The sequence below is a fragment of the Synchiropus splendidus genome, chromosome 8 (genome assembly GCF_027744825.2).
Source record: "Synchiropus splendidus isolate RoL2022-P1 chromosome 8, RoL_Sspl_1.0, whole genome shotgun sequence".
Lineage (NCBI taxonomy): Eukaryota > Metazoa > Chordata > Actinopteri > Syngnathiformes > Callionymidae > Synchiropus > Synchiropus splendidus.
Genome location: NC_071341.1, coordinates 4,529,342 through 4,548,480, shown reverse-complemented (window position 1 = coordinate 4,548,480; position 19,139 = coordinate 4,529,342). Strand labels below are relative to the sequence as shown.

The 19,139-nt window shown below is 40.4% G+C and overlaps 2 protein-coding genes across 13 annotated transcripts in view; both read right to left on the bottom strand.

The window, feature by feature from the left end:
- The window catches only part of myo18ab (myosin XVIIIA b), a 62,377-nt gene extending 57,637 nt beyond the window's left edge, over positions 1-4,740 (bottom strand). For 8 of the 12 annotated variants that reach the window (XM_053872019.1, XM_053872020.1, XM_053872022.1 and 5 more), the window contains exons 1-3: positions 4,647-4,740; positions 2,971-4,052; positions 640-696 (exon numbers count right to left, since the gene is read on the bottom strand). In XM_053872019.1, coding sequence (XP_053727994.1) covers positions 640-696; positions 2,971-3,987 — 1,074 coding nt within the window. In that variant the 5' untranslated portion in view covers positions 3,988-4,052; positions 4,647-4,740. The remainder of the gene's footprint in view (positions 1-639; positions 697-2,970; positions 4,053-4,646) is intronic. The other 4 variants (XM_053872021.1, XM_053872023.1, XM_053872025.1 and 1 more) reach the window with 1 other exon arrangement.
- A 3,594-nt stretch (positions 4,741-8,334) lies between these two features.
- Positions 8,335-18,169, bottom strand: LOC128764087 (galectin-9-like). The gene is made up of 8 exons (XM_053873538.1): positions 18,022-18,169; positions 15,099-15,187; positions 14,811-15,018; positions 14,495-14,614; positions 13,131-13,391; positions 12,937-13,025; positions 10,788-10,944; positions 8,335-8,616 (listed from the first exon to the last, which is right to left on the bottom strand). The coding sequence occupies exons 1-8, from the start codon at positions 18,061-18,063 to the stop codon at positions 8,470-8,472; spliced, it is 1,113 nt and encodes a 370-aa protein (XP_053729513.1). The 5' UTR covers positions 18,064-18,169; the 3' UTR covers positions 8,335-8,469.
- Between the last annotated feature and the right edge of the window lie 970 nt (positions 18,170-19,139).

The window sequence follows — 19,139 nt, the reverse complement described above, 5'->3', positions numbered from 1 at the left end:
AAGCCTGCTTCCTGTTGTTTTAGGTCAGCCTGCTAAGACAAAGAAATGACTTCTTCAACTTTAATCCCAGTTCTTTTCCCATACCGCTCACAGGCCTCACTAATAGTTTACAATAATTCTTCAGCAGAGTAATGGACACAAGTCTAATTCAGGTACAAATGCTCAGTGAAAATAAATTTGAGTCAAATGTTCCCCTAACTTACATTCATACTATTTTGATTATCATACCTTCAGTAAGTACTGTAATGTTAAGTATGTTGAAATGAATGTCATACCCAAAAAGTGGTTGATGACCCTTAAATTATGTAAAAAAATGAAAATAAAAATAACAAAATGTGTTATACACACACAGGACAAACAAAAGGAAAAGTTCGAATTATGGTCAAAAGTTTCCTAAATCATTCAGCCCTGGCAGTGATGGAGTGATCTGATGCTTTTGGTAAAACCTTAGCCAATATTTTTAAGCGAGTGTTCAACAGTAGTAGCTAGAGTTCTCTGTTTTAACCAGGCTTTTAGCTAGGATTTTGAAACGGCGCGTCCAAATTCCCGCCCCCATCTATTTGTACAAAAATAACTTTAGAAAGACAAAAATCTGAGTCAAATAACAGAATCAGCAGAGGTGAACTCAGTAGTAGTTACCACAATAACACTTTCAGATACAGGGGTCTCCTGGGCAGTTGTTTCACTTGACTGACCCTGATGAATCAAAAGAAAATACATATATTTATAATGATTCTTTCCCTTACTACAAGCTAAATGTCTACAGTTTTGTTCACCGTCTTACATTTATGGAAGATAAGCATACAGTTGTATCAGCTCTGTATCTGTGATGGTTTTCTAAACTTTCACACCCTTAAACATTCCTTCATTCAAACAGTATATATAAAGGCAAGCCGCTTGATTAAATTCATTTAGACTTGTGCCAAAAGGGAAATAATTCATTTGTTGTAGGTTTATCTCCTTTAATGCACGTTCATTTTTTTGTAATGTATTGTAATGTATGTTTTGTTTGAATACATGTAAACTAGGGATGCTCCGATCAATCGGCCACCGATCATGATCGGCTGATATCAGCGTGATCGGTAAATGCCCATCACTGCTTGTTATTGCTGATCACAAAATTGGATCACGTGTGACAGCCACCACTCTGACTGTTTTGTGACGAATGTGGCGTTCTTTAGCCACCTGACTCTGAAACTTTTGCCAATGTCCGGAGTGGGAACCTTCATAAACGCATGATTCCGCAGAGCGATCTCCCTCTCTCTCTCTGAGCCCTGCAGCAAGCAGCTTTACCGACGTCTCACGTCGACTAAAATGACTTTCAGTTGTCCTGCTGACAGAGAAGTTGCTGCATTCTGCAAGGTTTTTCTATTTTTTTTTTTCATCATTGAAGAGGTACATAAAAACATGCCTGAATTAAAATGACTAAATGAACACAGAAGGGCTCATCATTTTGATTACAAATTCATTGTCAATCCATGTGATCGGTATTGGTGATGATCAGCATTCTGGCTGATTGGTATCAGTGATCGGCAGCAAAAATCCAGATCGGTGCATCCGTAATGTAAAGTATTTTGTTTTTTTGTTTTTTGTTTTCTTAAAGCAAAGAATACTAAAATATTATCTAAAATGTGTCAGGATATTCAATAAACATTTATTTTCTTTGAAAATGTCTAAAAAAAATATTGTGGACTATTAATACAATGTCAGAAAATATAAAAAAACGAACGTTAACTTGTGCAGATTCAGCCACAAATTTTGATTTTGGTGCGTTCCATCTATTCCTATTATATACTTTTAGTGCAGCAACGTAATCATGGCTCTGCATTGACTTCACACATAAATCATTAGCTTTTGTTGCTTAAAACGTGTCTGGTATGAACATGTATTACCTGTTGATGCTAAGATTGACACAGCACCAACGGCGACCCTCCTCTGGAGGACAAAGTGGAATAGAAGATCTATGTATGTATGCTTCACCCTTTCCCAGAGTGACAGCCCTATAGTCCTCCTTTGCATTGATATTGCCTTTATATCATGGAGAAAAAAAAAATTCTATACTTCCGGCTTTGCTCTTTTTTGTTGGCGCCTTCACAAACATGCTTAAACTGTGGTTAACCTTGCTTGACCAACTATTTTTATAATTTGGGCAAAAAGACACACAAAATCATAAATACATTTTTCCAAATGCTACATTTTTGGCTCCAAATGACACTCAAACATTCGACGAACTGTTTCAATACTTGTTACTACAACTTGTCATAAAGGGCATTCAACAGTTAAATAAAATAAATAACACCATAAAGAAGCATATACAAAGAGTAATAATAGTTGTTTTTTTTGTTTTATTTTCTTGCTTGTGCTTTTATGTGTCTTTTATAATACATTTCAAATGTCAAGGCTAGGACTCCATAATATATCAGCATTAATATTGTTATAAGGTAATAACTAAATAGAGGTGGCATGAGAGCTGGCAACCACCATCAACTGTGGTACAATAGACAACCCCATAAGCCAGGATGCACTGAATCTGTGGAATATAGTGAGGGAACACTGTAGTAGGTACCGTGTGCTGTCATGAGTGAGTACCAGATGAGTATGAGTACAGTGAAATAAGCTAGTATTCCAGCAAGTATTGGTATATGAGGGAAATGTAGTCCAAGTGAATTGTTTTTAACAAATTTAATAAAGAATTTAATAAAGAAATTCTCAGATAAGCACAACGCCCACAGAGCACCCACATCTTATATCAAAGGTTGAGTTTTTTATGAAACTGAAATTATGACCTCGCCACTTCTACTGAGTCTATTGACGTCAAATGAAAGCAAGGGTGTAAATTCACTTCCGCCCTGCCGAAAAGAGTTAAATGGCCAATTCTGGTGCCGTAGAAGGCATGTACCAACTCATAAGAGATAAAATGCAAATAGAGAATGACCCTGGAAGGGTAAAAGAGTAATGAGAGTGTCTTACTTGTCGGGTCTCCCTGCGAAGTCCCTCTGTGTTCCTGAGCCAGCATCGACTAAGCTCACTCAACTCCAAGATGGGTTGCACCTTCAGCCGTACGGTGTCACCGGACTGACGGATCATCTCGACAATTTCATCTCTGGTCTTGTTCTCCACGTTCCGTCCATTGATTTCCACTAGCCTGTCACCAGGAACAAGGCCAAGAGCCAGATCTTTGGTGCCTGCCCCAGGTTCAGCAAAGTGGACCACCCGTCTGTAAACTCCGCCATCTGAACTGCGGTCCAGCATTGTCGTGCGGCGCAGAGAAAAGCCAAAATCTCCAGTATTGCGACGCTGAAGTTCCAGTTCACGTGTTTCTGGTGCAGTCGGAGTCAAGACAGTAGGCAGCTGCAGATGCGCAGGGAATGTCTTCCCCACAACTTCGGGGATGCACACTTTTTCAACAGGAGGTGCTCCATGTTGCTTGAGGCTATGTTTGCGCAACATGTCAAACACTTTACTCTCAGCCTGAGGGGATGGTGCAGCAGAGTTCTGGCCAGAAGGTGTAGAGTTCTCTGAAGGGCTCTCCTCTTTGCCCCTCTGAGAAAATGAAAAGCGTTTCATCATCTGACCCATCTGTGCAGAATTCTGCTTGGCCAGGGAGCCAAAGTGAGCAACTCGATCTCGAACTGAGTTTCGATGCCCTTCCTGACCTCCACCACCATCCCCTTTGAGGTCATCACTTGAACTAGCAGCACTTAGCTGGTCATCAAGGACAATGCTGCTTCTGTTGCTCAAACCATCCGATTCTATGTCAGTCAGGGTCAGTTCGGTGCTACTGGCCACTTTGATGGGAATTGGGTTGGATATCTCCAACTTGTTCTTGGACTCCCTTTTATTCTCCCGCTTCATGTTGAAGAAACCCCGTCTCATGCTCATCTCCTCCAGACTTCGAAGTTCTGCTGCAGACATCCTTTCCTTCTTGTCTTTCTTCTCTTTTCTACTCCCCTCTTTCTCCTTGTCCTTTTTCATCAGATTAAACATTGTGATGGACCGTTTGTGCTTCCCTTTAGTTGCTGCTTTTGTATTGCCAACAGAGTCAACACACCCTGGGTAGACAAAGGTTCACAAAACTAGGTCAATAAAGAATAAATATCTATGGGCCATTATGATGACACAAGTTAACACACTAAAGCTCCTGCCTCTTTGACTATATAATATCAGCGTAGATTAACGGCTTTATGGATAAGCACAGTACCATACTGAGCTCTCACTTGCCGCATCCGTCGAACAAGCGAAGTGGCATTAACTCCAGCTAATTATGTGGACGCCAGCAACTGAGAGGTGTCCGCGTGAGCGTCCAGGCACAACAACAATGACAGGGCTAACATGGACGTAGCTTCCTGGCTACATTAGCTAACAAGAACCAGGCAGGTAGGGAACATACTGTGAAGTTCATATAGGGCCCACAACATAAAGCACGCTGTAATCCAAGCGGATTTCGAGAACGTTAAGATAGCTAGCTATGCTAATTAAGACACAAACAAAACGTTCGCCCTCTTTTTTGGTTCAGCAGTCAGTCCTATGACACTGTGGGCTCTTTCCAAATGAACGTCAGCCTCTGTTAAACGACGAATGTCTGAGTCAACGGATGAATACTTAGGACACACGCACAAATCTGAGTGTGAAACAAGGATACTCACAGTCACACGGGTCAACCGGAGCGCCGCTGGTGCCTCGGCAGTGGGTGCAGCTCAGCGACTCCTACAACAACAGCAGGCGGAGAGTGGTCGGTCGCGGCTGCACGTCACGTTAACGCTGTGCGGCGCCGCCCTCTAGTGGACCTTCTGGATCGACGCAATTGTATTTCGTTTTCCTCTTGCAGTGTATTACTGAATCCGCAGAGAAGAGAATTCAGAACTAAATCTGACAGTTTTCAATCTGTGGGTACAGACTCATTTAAAACATCTGGTCAGGTAAAAACACCAACTCTGCAAGATGTCCGTTCAGTTATTCAGATTTTATGGTCTGTCCAATTCATTATCAATATTTTCAAAATATATTCACGATCAATCTATCAGAGGTAGGGAGTAACTAAGTTCCAACGCATGAGCACAGTCAACGCGCTATATTTGTTAGTTTAGGTCTTGGCCACTGCGGCGGTCCATGGCCATGATGTGAGATATTTCACGTAAGAGGGGCTCTCTCCTGCACTTCCTACCATTCAGGCTGCCGTGTTTAACATGCTGAACTCTTGTGCTGCATCATGACGTATCATCATGATGACGACGATGATTATCATTATTGTTGTGTTTATTATTATTATTCATAATCGATCGCTCACTTCCCTCGACACACACTCGCAGCCGCTGCGGACATCCCATTCGTTCTTTCAAGTCCGCGACAAAAAGTGAACCACAATCGAATGGTGAGCCTAAATATGTGGGTTAACTGATCTCTGATTTACCGATTTATCACATCAACCATTACATCAACATTAGTACATCGGCTCACCTCCACGACCCAAACAAAAACTCCCTCTCCTCCTCTGCGCAGCCTCTTGCTCCATCCTCTCTCACCTGTCACCGTTGAACAGTCGGATAAACCCAGAACGTCACAATACACACAAAATAAGAGGCAGATTAAGAAAGAAAGTATTAAATAAATAAATACTAGTGGTGGGACTTTAACGAGTTAATTACGATTAATTAATTACGACGTGATTACAAAACATAATATTATGAAAATTGAAATTCTTATACAAATATTTTCAAGACACTAAAAGAGCTTCAGTTTAAATAAGGTTATATAAAAACCTGAATATAGCCACCATCGTGATTTATTGTGCTATTGTCAAACTGATGCAAAATAAACAATTATACATTGGCTTATTTTTGAAATGGAATCGCACCCCTATCAAATACATAGACAAAAAAGAAAATTAAAGAAATACAGAAAAGAGTATATGTTCAATATATTTTCCAATTTTCTTGTATCTTGGCATTTTAGGCAATGTGAAGTATGTTACGAATGAATTGTTGGCTAAAGAATGAAATGAGAGGGTATTTCCATTCGGTTATGGTATTAACATAACAAAATAACAAGAGTTACAAAATCAGATATATGAACGTGTGTCAAATTTAAGCCAAACATGAATGTTCTTCCAGAAAGATGAGGTCAATTGAAAAATAAATGTTCAACTCTTTCCAAGGGATCTAAAATCTTTATTTATTTTTTTATTCCAGATAAGTTGCTGAAATGATTCTGTAATGTGTCTCTTTCATTTGGGAGAATGGGGGGCAATATAAATAAAACGTTAATGCTTTTTACCAAAATTTAGGTTCAACTTATTCACATATAATGAAAGAATTATAATGCTTGTAATTCTTCCCTCACTACACTTGGGTCCCGCGCCGCCTCTCAAACATAACAGATGCCAGATTTATCTAGGCTTTGCAATAGGAAGCTTCACCTGATATTCAGTTCAAGTGAGAGCCAGCAGGCAGGACAAGCTCTACAGGATCACGGTAAACATTTAATAATATCAGCTAATGTTTGCTAGCTTCTACCGGCCTTAGCCCCAGAGCAATTAATTACATATTTTCACAAGCAAATAAATCAAATTTCACCACAAACATTGTCGAAACTCACATCATTATTTATAATTTCAATTGCGGTAAAGCGCATGTGTGATCCAGGTGATGAGGAATAGTGGACCAGAAAATAACTTTCATCTCCCAGACATTTTTTTTTTCAGCTGTTAGGTTACATTCTACGACCGGAAGGGGCGGAGACATGAGATAGGGTGTGAAGTTTTGTCACTCAGGAGAGACTCGGAGTAGAGCCGCTCCTTGTGTTGAGGGGAGTCAGTTGAGGTGGTTTGGGCATCTCATGAGGATGCCCCCCTAGACGCCTCCCTTTGGAGGGTCGACCCAGGATCATTATTTTTCACTTTTTATTCTGATACATGTTGCCCATCAATGACAGCATACCCATACTTCAGATAAGCTTTCTCTTTATCTTGCCTCCTCTGCCTTTGGCCAGAGTCGTGTATGTGCTTTACAGTCCTCTTAACAGAAGCGGAAATTCATCTCTTGGCAAATTTTGTTGTTTTTAGACAGCAGGTAGCTTCCATATAAGATCTCAAACAGTCCTCATTATGATTATTGAAAACTTAAGGATGACTTGTCAACTTTCTACTTCAGTCCCAGACGGTGCATAATTACCCAGAGTGTTCTTCAGATGTTCCACAGACTTTTCTTGGACCCCATTCACCCTCAGTGACCTTCGTAGTTTGTATCTTGCATACTCATGTTGCATATTTCACATAATGCTGCATTTTCTTCCTGGAAGGCCAACATCTTCTACTATTCCCTTTAGGGCAAAAGTGGTGGCAACCAATGACTTTTTGACCTTTGGAACACTATTTTCTTTAAGTTGCCATTCAACCGCTTTTACATGATGAGCTTGAGTGTCAAACTTGCATGTTAGATTCTGAATGGTGGAGAAGATAACAATATTGGAAATTTCTTCACCAGATGCCATTTTATTTTTTTTTGGAGTGAGATGGAATGTGGAGTGGTATGATTTCTGGTGTTCCATATGCATGCTGTGACTGCTTTCGGAGGTGTAGGTGTCTTCATCCATGCAGGAAATGCCTTTTTGTAGAGCATCCAGTGAGTATCTATATTCCCTAGCTCCCACCATGGTTCCTTTCTCCGTTCTTTCAGGTGACAAACATTGACTGCCGGTTTTATGATTTAATGCAGGTTTTTCAAGTAGAATACGGAGCCTGCTAGAAGGTTCGAGCATTCACACCGCCAGCTTGAGTCGTCTCTCCTGAGCAAGTTCTGGAAGAGCAAAATAAGATTTTACCAACACCAGCCATCCTTGTGTGATTGCTTGGAGAACGTGATCTTCCTATCTTCTGGTGGAAATTGAAAACTACACTGCCGTTGCAGTTACCCTCCCGGTGGAAATCGGAGGTTAGTCTCAGTTGTCATTTTACGATGTCTGCTATGCCAAATAAAATTATTCACATTAGATAAAATACTGTGATTGGCTATCTGGGTTTTATGAATGACAATTAAATTTTTGGCATTCACATATTTAAACGCCATTTCAGTTAATGGAACACATTATTGAATTTTGGGCATGATCCAAGTCGCTGTCTGGAACCAGGACTTTTAACTTAATAAACTACACGACTCAGTGTACATGTACATGTATTTAACTCTTTGACACAGCTCAGTTGGACTGAAAAAGATATCGCAGATATCGGCAGTCACAGGGGATAACTTTTAATTAGTTAGGTTGTTGTCGATGGCATGTGTTTGTCTGTGTTCAAAATAATATAATAACTTGTAAAAGTTAAGGATGGATTTGGATAAATCTGAGTTCATCTCAATGGCTTTATTCATATTGTTGTATGTATGTGTAAACACAATTGCAAAGATCATCAATACAAACAGGATTTGAAGTACTGATGTGAAGCATTTTGTGACACATTGGATGCATTGTGCATCTCTACACTGTGACAGAAGTCAGGCTGATGTCCCCATTGATTTCCAGGGTGGTGATCTGATGCAGGCGATTGAAGCGATGTCTGTAGGTGTGAGTGTGATTTCCATTAGCAACGACCCTGAAGGAGTTGTTCTCGCATATGATGACCAGCTGGGAAAGACAAAAAAAAAGATTTTATTGAGGTTACTTATAATTACCTGCCACTGGGAGTCACAACGGACATGTTGTTCCCATATTAAATATTTTTTACACCAATCCAGTCAGATAAGTTTGTTCCGTTCTGTCTGAGGAAGCATCAATTCACCAGAACACCATCATTTACAATAGACTTCATGTTCACTTCAAACAATGTATCTATAGACGTGACAGGAAATGTTCATAAATTTGAATTTTCATGTTAATATGACTCAGGTGTCTATTAACTTTTCGTAATCAATTTGTAATTGCGACTGACACCTGAGTTTTCTCCTTCCCAATTATACTGGGAGCTGCAAAAATCCCTCCCAACCCCAACACAGATGCAAATCATTAGGATTGGAAATCAACACTGGACAAACCAGCAACCACTGAACTAGGTCTTGTGTTGGTGTTGTTTGACAGCAGGAGAGGGAAATTGGATTACTGTTGGACGACCTAAGATGATGAACAAATTAGGAGGAATTTAGGAGTATTAAACATTTGCTTTCTTCAACTGTGTCTTTGGGCATAACGTCATATGTGGGAGACGACACTTGTCACTTGTGAGTGTTGGTCCACCAACTCTCACAAAAGAATGCAAAAAAGGAGCCTCGCAAATGTGTCGAAAGTGTGGACTCAAAACAGTATTTAAATCTTGACAGGTCAAGTTAAACGACAGTTATAAGTTTTTAGACTTTTCTAGAGTATTTTGTCTTCAGTGCAGGCAGCAATAATACGGATGTGATGTTCTGCTTCCTCTCTAAAATCCTAAAAATAAAGCCCTGACTGAGCGCCGAGATCCGAGTCACAGTGCCAAAAACTTACGAGCAGCTACTGCCACCATGTGGCCAACAGGAGACGTGACACACTGAGACTTTTGAATTCAAACTTTCGTAGTTAACTGGGGCTGTCTTGTAAAAAAAGTAATAATAATAATAATAATAATAATTAGCAATTTTCGGCATTTTTATTGTATAACTTGCAATATATCACTTTAATTTGGTTTTCATACTCCAATATGTTGCTTTTTGTAAGTGATTTTCCAACAAGTTAGTGTGCCCTTGTGAAAGGGCATGGGTCCGTCACGTTCCTCAGGCCCCCACTGTCCTTGCTTCATGGTGTTTCGAACCACAGTTTTCTCAAAAAAAAATATTGACTGTATAATCATATATCTGCGATTGTGCTGAATAAAAGACCCCGAACATGGCCAGGTAAACGGTTTCAAAGCTCAGATATAAAGGTAAAAATCTAAGTTGTTGACGTCAAAGGGTTCATGTTTGTTCTTAAGCTACATTGTTTTAAAAACTCAGTCTCAAATTTGACGTAGAAATAATGCAAGCTGTCGTTGGCTGCTAAATGTAACTTGATAACAAACTTGAACTTTTAAATTTACTTAAAGTTACTTTGAAATTCAAGTATATGGTAAAGTTACTGTTTGAGGGAATAATTAGTAATTGGATCACTTTTTGGTGACGGTGAATTTGCAATAAGAGAATGTAGGAGGTTGAGGAAAAGCTATAGAGGTACTGTATATGTGCAAGATGGAGAGAAGCAGAATGACGATATGTCAAAGCAAGACAATATGTGGGAGAGAGGCAGCAAGACCAGTTAAGTTGCTGGGAGTAGAGGTAGTGAAAACCAATGGATTGTCATGATCTGTTTTTTTTGTTTTATTTTCTATATACAGTACCTATCCCCTCTCATCTCTATCTCCACCTAGCTTGTTCTGCCAATGGTCCACACCGAGAACAGGTCACAGTAAATGTTCACGAGTTAGTTTGTTCTTATCTTATCTTCGTTCTTCCTCCATTTTGATCACCACATTAACTTCAGGTCTATCCCCTGTACCTTGATGTAAAAGACATCGAATATGTGTATTAATGCATTTGGAATGATCGGCGCGATGGACAGAGATTAATAGAGATGAGTGCAAGCAGGTTGGAATAGGCGGAAATACATCTCAGCTGTAATCTGAGAGAGAAAAGGGGAAGCTAGAGTGAAAAAGGTGGTTTCAAAGTGAGACCTGCCATGATGTACGGTTTCAAGACAGTGACTCTGACGCAAAGACAAGAAGAATAATTAGAAGTGAAAAAAAGGTTAACATCCCATACATCGATCAGACTCATAATGTCTTTGGTTCTAACCGTAAAAGGCTGCCCCTTGTGAAAGGGCATGGGTCCGTCACGTTCCTCAGGCCCCCACTGTCCTTGCTTCATGGTGTTTCGAACCACAGTTTTCTCATTGAATCGTGGATTGTAATGCAGGGCAATACCAGCATTGTGACTAAGATTCACAGTGAACCTGTGGAACAGAGCACAAGTTAAGTAGGGAAACACACAGCACAAACGTCAACAGAATTGGGTTAGTTTGGGTTTTATCTGATATTGTTTGAAAAAAACAGGTACCTACCAACAGATAACTCACAAGGGATCAAAAACATAAATAAATAATAAAATAAGATTCATCACTTGGCAAAAGTGACTGAAACCAAAACTCAAGGTGCTCCATCCCTGTCCCAAAATTATACAATGGACTGTTATCAATCTCCAAACCAAACATTTCACACCAGGGTAACACCTGCTGGGTCCAGAGTAAGGCTTTAGGATGTGTCGCAGAAGGCAAAATCTTCAATTGAAAGCCTAATGTATAAACATGACTTCAGCGTCACATGAAGAAATAGATATCACCCCAAAATAACTCACAAAACGGATGATGTAGACCTGTCCAAGTTACAACCCCCTCATGCCCACTCACTCACAGCAGAATTATTTACAACATAAAATGATTTTTACGTATGTAATACCAAGTTAGAGTCATTGAAAAGCACTTTTACACATTATTTCATTCCACCCCACAGAAATCCACAGGACATTGCAGGCCGCTGCTTCAACACATTGCTGAGTGTGTATGAAAAGATCCTGACAAGACAATACAAGAGCCTGGCACTACCCGCGAGCATGCTTAGTAGTGCTGTGTTTAAAAAATCGATTTTCCGATTCTGAATCGATTCGTACATCAATTCCATAAAATCGATTCGTAGGTCCAAAGATCGGATTAATTAATTTACGTTTTAACACATATTCTCTGGGACACCAAAGTCAAAACAACATGCTTCCTCACAGTGGCAACACTAGCAACGTTCAGACGCGACCAAACCAAAAACGCGCTTGACAAAAGCATAGCAATTAGCACGTATGCCTAATGGAGGTACTGGAAGTGTTGCAGTATTGCGGAAATATGACCCACCTTACGAGTCACGTGACGCGACATCACCCAGCGCTCCTGTCCAAGCCATCCACCGGGCCACAACAAATGAAACTCGAGCGAACTTTACCACTACCGGGTAATTCTGCACGCTCTGTCAAAATAACTGAAGCGATTGCGGGCTTCATTTGCAAAGATATGCGCCCGTCTTCCGTTGTTGGAAACGAGGGCTTCAGGCGGCTAATGAAAGTAACAGAGCCTCACTATGTTACGGTGTCTCGCAAACGTCTGTTATCCCAAACATGCACCAGTCAGTCAAAGAAAACGTGAAAAGTAAGCTTCACTCAGCAGTCAGGGGGGCATTACAAGTGATACGTGGACATCTTCGCAATCTTACACGAATCTGACAACTCACTATATTGATGAGGAGTGGGACCTCTTGTCGTACGTACTACAGACCACATAGAACTGTTTACATCCTGACCAATGACCGTCAGGTTGCTGTGAAGTCAGTCACCAGCACTCTGTTTACATTTTCAATGGCTGAGAATATCTTTTTTTCATTTTGGTAATGAAATAAAAACGCATTAGTATTAAACAGCAGCATCTTTTGGGTGAATTTTTAATGTCCTATTTCTAATGATGCACCAGTCCCATGAGCAGTCACATCTGGCCTTCTGTGTCTGGATCTTTATTATCATTTACAATGAATCCTTCATTAATTTCCTGTTGAATGTCAATATGATACTAGTATTAATACGTTGTGTAACTTGTCATGTGATCATGCCAACAGCTCAGAAAATGGTTTAAATACTAACCTGAATAGAGATCGGATCGAATCGAATCGAATCGTGATAATCGATTCTAAGTCATGAGAATCGGAATCGAATCGATTCTTGAAATTAGAATCGATACCCAGCCCTAATGCTTAGTGACTTTAAAACTTTTGCTGGTGATATGTTCCCCTTCGGATTATGCATGGGTAAAATAGGTAAATAATGTAATAATTTGTTTTCCCTTTGGAAGACATTTTAGGTTTTTGGATGCAAAATATTTATTCTATTTTGACTGCTTCTGCTGAAAGCATACCTCTCAGCATTAGGGTGAACTGTGCCCTGGATGGAGATAGTCCGGCCATTGTGAAGTCCACCACTGATGCCACTGTGATACGGAACAGTCTGCACAGAAGCAACAGAAAACTCCTGAACACTTGACCATTCCCTCTTAACGACAGAGTCTAGCTTACTGAAAGCTGTTTACTCACACATAATGAATATACTCACAGGCATGGGCACTGGACATCCTGGATGAGTGGGGAATCCAGGTTGAGTGGGGAATCCTGGTTGTGTGGGGAATCCGGGTTGAATGGGGAATCCTGGTTGAGCGGGGAATCCTGGTTGAGCGGGGAATCCTGGTTGAGGTGGGAACCCTGGCTGAGATGGGAATGGTGGACAGGATGGGAATCCTGGGTACATAGGTGGACCTGGGCACACTGGATGTCCTGGGTACACAGGCGGACCAGGATATCCAGGCTGGCTAGGACACTTAGGAAAAAAAAAACAATTACTAAAGCAAAGTTTATGTTTTTAGGCCTGGTTAATGCTCACTAAAGATATAAATGCACTAATCTGTGAAAAACATCTGTCAAAATGTGTGTCGATCAACACTTTGTCTCAGACTATAGTGAATGCCAACCGTGGCCCTCCACAAAGTCTCTACTCAAGTCTTCTTATTAAATGTATATATATTACAATTCTGCAGAAAGCCTGCATTACAGCAATCTGGAATCAGGATACTCTAGGGATAAAGGGGCTTCATCATCACCATGTACTTGACTGTGAGTCATGTCAGTCTCCATCAACTGTTGCTGGTATTTTGTTGGTGATGAAAGTAGAAACACATTCACTCACTTTTACTTGGGCAGTGAAATCTGTCTGTCATAACTTTATGTTTAGTCATAGCCAATCTGTCTATATAAAACCAATGTTTCCTTTGATCACCATATGAAAAATATTCCTGTCATGTTATTCAATTCAATGAGATGCGCTTCTTAGAAGATCACAAACCAGCTATCCCAGCTTCAACCAACTTCACACACTTCCACAGACAGAGGAGATAGAGAACCCATTGAACCCAATTTTAATCCTTTCATTTCATTCGATCTCATTTTTTTACAGATTGTTTTGCAAATACTTGTTTTTGTAATGTCTCAAATGGAGACAGTAGAATCTACAATTATTTAAACAGTTTGGCATTTACCAAAACAACAATCTTGGTTAAAATTTTCCAACTGGGAACAAATAAAGGACATGTAATCTAATCTAAAAAAATACAGATATGCTTGACAAAGAAGATAAGATAATATCCACTCAAATGTAGAAAAATCCAATCTAGTCCAATCTAACTCCACATTGTAATGGAAAAGCAAATAATGTTAGGAAATAACAATCGCGTAAAAACAATATCCGCTCAGCATGCTGATCAATTCCGAACTGTAGTAGTAGTAGTAGTAGTAGTGTTGGAACCATTGGGCTTAGAGCTACAGGCTCCGAGGTCCCGCGGCAAAGTTGCCCAAAACAACAGACAAAAAACAAAATTACATAATTACAATAATAATAACAATAAATCACATTATAAATGAACAAACCACAGCGTTCTGGAAACTGATGGAGGAAATCTCTACAGTCCCAGCTATGCAGATGGTGTCCACCCGCTGAAATGGTATACGATGATTGTAGTCCATGAAGTGAGAGCCATTGATATTCAGCTGAATAGACAAGAAAGATTGGTGAACAGCTTTTATAGGCAGGGTGCCACAGTCCACCAAACCAAAACCTGCATATTTTTGCATATAATTGTTACAAACAAAACTCCTTTTGAATCTACTTCTGTTTAAACATTTGTTTCTTGCAACTTCATTTTTCTGCTCTGCGCAGCAGTGAATCAGTGATGGAGTGCCTCACCTGAAAGCAGTTTCGGGTGACTGTAATGATGAGAGAGAAGGTGGAGCCAGTGGCTATGGGGCATTCGTTTTTCCTCTCCTCCTTCCCCCAACTGCCATTCTGCATGGTGTTGGCCACCACAACTTGAAAGAAACTGTCATATCGAGGGTTGAAATGAAGAGCAACATCTGCCTTGTTGCTGGCACCACACTGCAAGTTCACATGGAACCTGGAGAAATATAGATGTTTGTCATATTCATATTGATTTTCAACATCAACATCAGAACATCAGTCTGAAAAAGTGCTGACCTCTTGGCAAAGGCACTGACATGCCCATTGATGGTGATGGACTTGCTCTCTTGCAGGCCACCAAAGATAGAGCCAGTAAAAGGAATTTTCTGGGAAACAAGAGGGGAAAATAAGTTTTCACAATACTGTTCGCTCAAAATGTTCCATATAGATAGGGACCTATAAAATTTGTGTTTTTTTCCCAAATTATGTTTTTTTTCCCCAAAAATTTACAAGTCTAATTCAGCTTTGTATTTAGCATTTGTAATGTATAAATGTTTTAATAGAAAAAGATAATGAAAGGGTGGAAGGTTCGCCCAGGGAGTCATTCAGTGTAGGACCACCACCGTTTACAAAACAAAAAAAAACAAAAATATGTGAACAATACATTGTACAACGTGGCGTCCAATTGCGCCTGGTCAACTCCAATTTTTGCATCAGGTTGGCTTCTGACTGAGCAGGAATTGGCCAGTTGCATAAACCATTAACTTCCTCAGCTGTGTGTGAGGCACTTCACGCAGCTCACACAACTTGATGCTGTGGGGTCGTGGGAAAAGTAACTGTATCAGTGTAGCGCAATCCATATGGTGATGGTGGGACCGAAGCCTAATCTGGCTGCTGGTGCGAGAGGTGGGCGAAACTCCGGACTGTTGCCCGTTTATTGCACTGCACAAACAGACATATTTAATAATAAATAAAAATAAAAACATTTATGTATGAGGATGAAAGGAAAAAAAAGTAAGTAGTAAGTGGGTGTGGTGCCTCTTCAAAATGAAGAGAAAGCTGTAGACTCACCGGGGTGTAAAAGGGTTGCAGAGTGACAAGCAGGGCACTTCTGTTTTCTATACCTCTTAACTTTCGATTTCTCAGCAGCAAGAAAAGAGCTACGTGACGTCACTGGGCCGTGGTGGACCAGTGGTTCTGAGACTTCCTTGCTGACTAGACAGAACAGTACAGTATTTGATAAATAATTTCTCTGTTGACTAAATGAAGGTTCAAATGCATGTTTAGGTCCTGCTTGACTAATAATTAATGTGTTTAGAATATAGTAATTTCCGATTAAAAATCTGGTCCCAGAGTGAATAAATTTGAAAATACTGACTGGAAAGAGCTGAGGCCGAATGGTAGTGAAATTTCTCCAAAAATCCACATCAGCTTTACACAGAGAGCAAGCCAGTATTTTCAAATTTATTCACTCTGGGACCAGATTTTTAATCGGAAATTACTATATTCTAAACACATTAATTATTAGTCAAGCAGGACCTAAACATGCATTTGAACCTTCATTTAGTCAACAGAGAAATTATTTATCAAATACTGTACTGTTCTGTCTAGTCAGCAAGGAAGTCTCAGAACCACTGGTCCACCACGGCCCAGTGACGTCACGTAGCTCTTTTCTTGCTGCTGAGAAATCGAAAGTTAAGAGGTATAGAAAACAGAAGTGCCCTGCTTGTCACTCTGCAACCCTTTTACACCCCGGTGAGTCTACAGCTTTCTCTTCATTTTGAAGAGGCACCACACCCACTTACTACTTACTTTTTTTTCCTTTCATCCTCGTACATAAATGTTTTTATTTTTATTTATTATTAAATATGTCTGTTTGTGCAGTGCAATAAACGGGCAACAGTCCGGAGTTTCGCCCACCTCTCGCACCAGCAGCCAGATTAGGCTTCGGTCCCACCATCACCATATGGATTGCGCTACACTGATACAGTTACTTTTCCCACGACCCCACAGCATCAAGTTGTGTGAGCTGTGTGAAGTGCCTCACACACAGCTGAGGAAGTTAATGGTTTATGCAACTGGCCAATTCCTGCTCAGTCAGATGTGGATTTTTGGAGAAATTTCACTACCATTCGGCCTCAGCTCTTTCCTCGAAGGTCACCTCTTCACAACAATGCCGACACGCTACAGAATAGTACACAATAGTGTACAAAATCAGCAGCATGCCAGTCAGAGCACTACCATCCTGGGGGTCATGCTGTACTCAGTCTCGGGTCAGGCCCGTCTTACTCTGGCCCGCGTTTTCCCCATCACACAGCTGACATTGTCTGTTTTGAACGCCGGCCCGCCAAAGCCTCGGTGGGCTTTGCTCACTTCATAGAACAATGGTTCCAGTAGGTACCGTTTTGTCAAGCATTCCAGAGGAAATTGATCAAGACTATACCTCAACAGTGAAAAGAAATAAAAATAGAACTAATAATAATTCCAGTGTCTTTTTTTATTTCACTCACCTGTTTTATGTAGAGGAGTTGTAGGAGTGTAGGAGTTTCGATTGATCAAGAAGTATAACAAACATAGCATTGCAGTACTACTGTGTGTTTCTAAATAGAGTAGATTTTTGCTAGCTAATTGTACATTAGTTTACTTTGTTCACATAATCAACTTGATATTCTCGGGTACTGGGAAATCTGTGACTGTGTAAGTGCGAAGCAATCCATAAGGTGATGGTGGGGCCAAATCCGGCCGCTGAGGTGAGAGGACAGGTCGCCCGTCTATCGCAAGGGACAAACAGTGTGTGGCCGTGTGACGTGTATGAGTTAGAAAATAATTAAAAATAAAACGTTTACGTTTTTTCGTGACGTAGAGTCACGAGTTCAACTTTCCTCTTCATGTTGGACTTCGGTAACGATTATGAAATCACCCCATCCCACGCAAGCTCGGGGAGAACCAATAAACTCCACATATATGTCACTTTTTCCACTGTGCCGGTTCTCTCCGGGTGGAACGGTGCTATAAGCTTTTCCACTGTTAGAACTTCAGACACTGAGTTGAATCCAAACTAGGAGTCGAACCACCGACCAATGTTATTTTCTAAATGAACTTCAGCCTCATTTCTTCCGAGGTTCATGGCGTTCGAAAAAGAACAACAACAGTGCGACGATGAAAAAAATCAGTTGTTTTGCGTGACCTCATCGAAGTGTAGTGAAAGCTGTATACTCACCGGGTTGTAAAACGGGTGCTGCTGCTGCTGCGGAAAAGCCATGATCTTTGAGTGTAACGGAGCCGTAGCGAGTGACGACCAGGGGTGTTTTCTATTCCTCTTAAGTTTCGATTTCTCAGCAGCGGGAAGTGCTACGTGACGTCACTGGACCTCTTTCCTCACTAGATAACGCGTAACAGATGTACAGTTCAGTATATAACATAAAAATAATTTCTATGTTGACGTTATGCTGTAGAATAAATGATATGCTTGCCTTGTTTGACAAACAATTTACATCTTCGATATATAATCATAGCTGTACAACATTACTGATCACTGTGTTAAGAACGCTTGCATCTGTGGTTCCAAATGTACTACAGTTAAACATGCTTTAAAATTAGAGAGACTAACACAAATTTAGAATGAAACTTGTTTAATGAACACGAACACATGATCAAGACCAGGACATCCACAGGTGTCACCAAACCAGGAGTACGCAGAAATTGGGACAAGGGACAAACAAAGAACATGCGTCTTGAAGTGTGAGGATGATGAGACGTGACGTGTTGACAGACAACCAGATGAGACAGCGAGTCTATATATATATATATATATATATATACACACACAGTGGTGGTCAAAAGTTTACATACACTTATAATGTCATGGCTGTCTTGAGTTTCTACAAATCAGATTTTTCTCTGATAGAATGATTGGAACAGATACTTCTTTGTCACAAAAAACAATCATGAAGTTTGATTCTTTTATGACTTTATTATGGGTAAACTGAAAGTGTGACCAAAATCAGCTGGGTCAAAAATGTACATACAGCAATGCTAATATTTGGTTACATGTCCCTTAGCCATTTTTACTTCAATTAGGCGCTTTTGGTAGCCATCCACAAGCTTCTGGTTGAATCTTTCACCACTCCTCTTGACAGAATTGGTGCAGTTCAGTTAAATTTGTTGGCTTTCTGACATGGACTTGTTTCTTCAGCATTGTCCACATGTTCTCAATGGGGTTTAAGTTAGGACTTTGGGAAGGCCATTCTAAAACCTTAATTCTAGCCTGATTTAGCCATTCCATTACCACTTTTGATGTACGTTAGGGGTCATTGTCCTGTTGGAACACCCAACTGC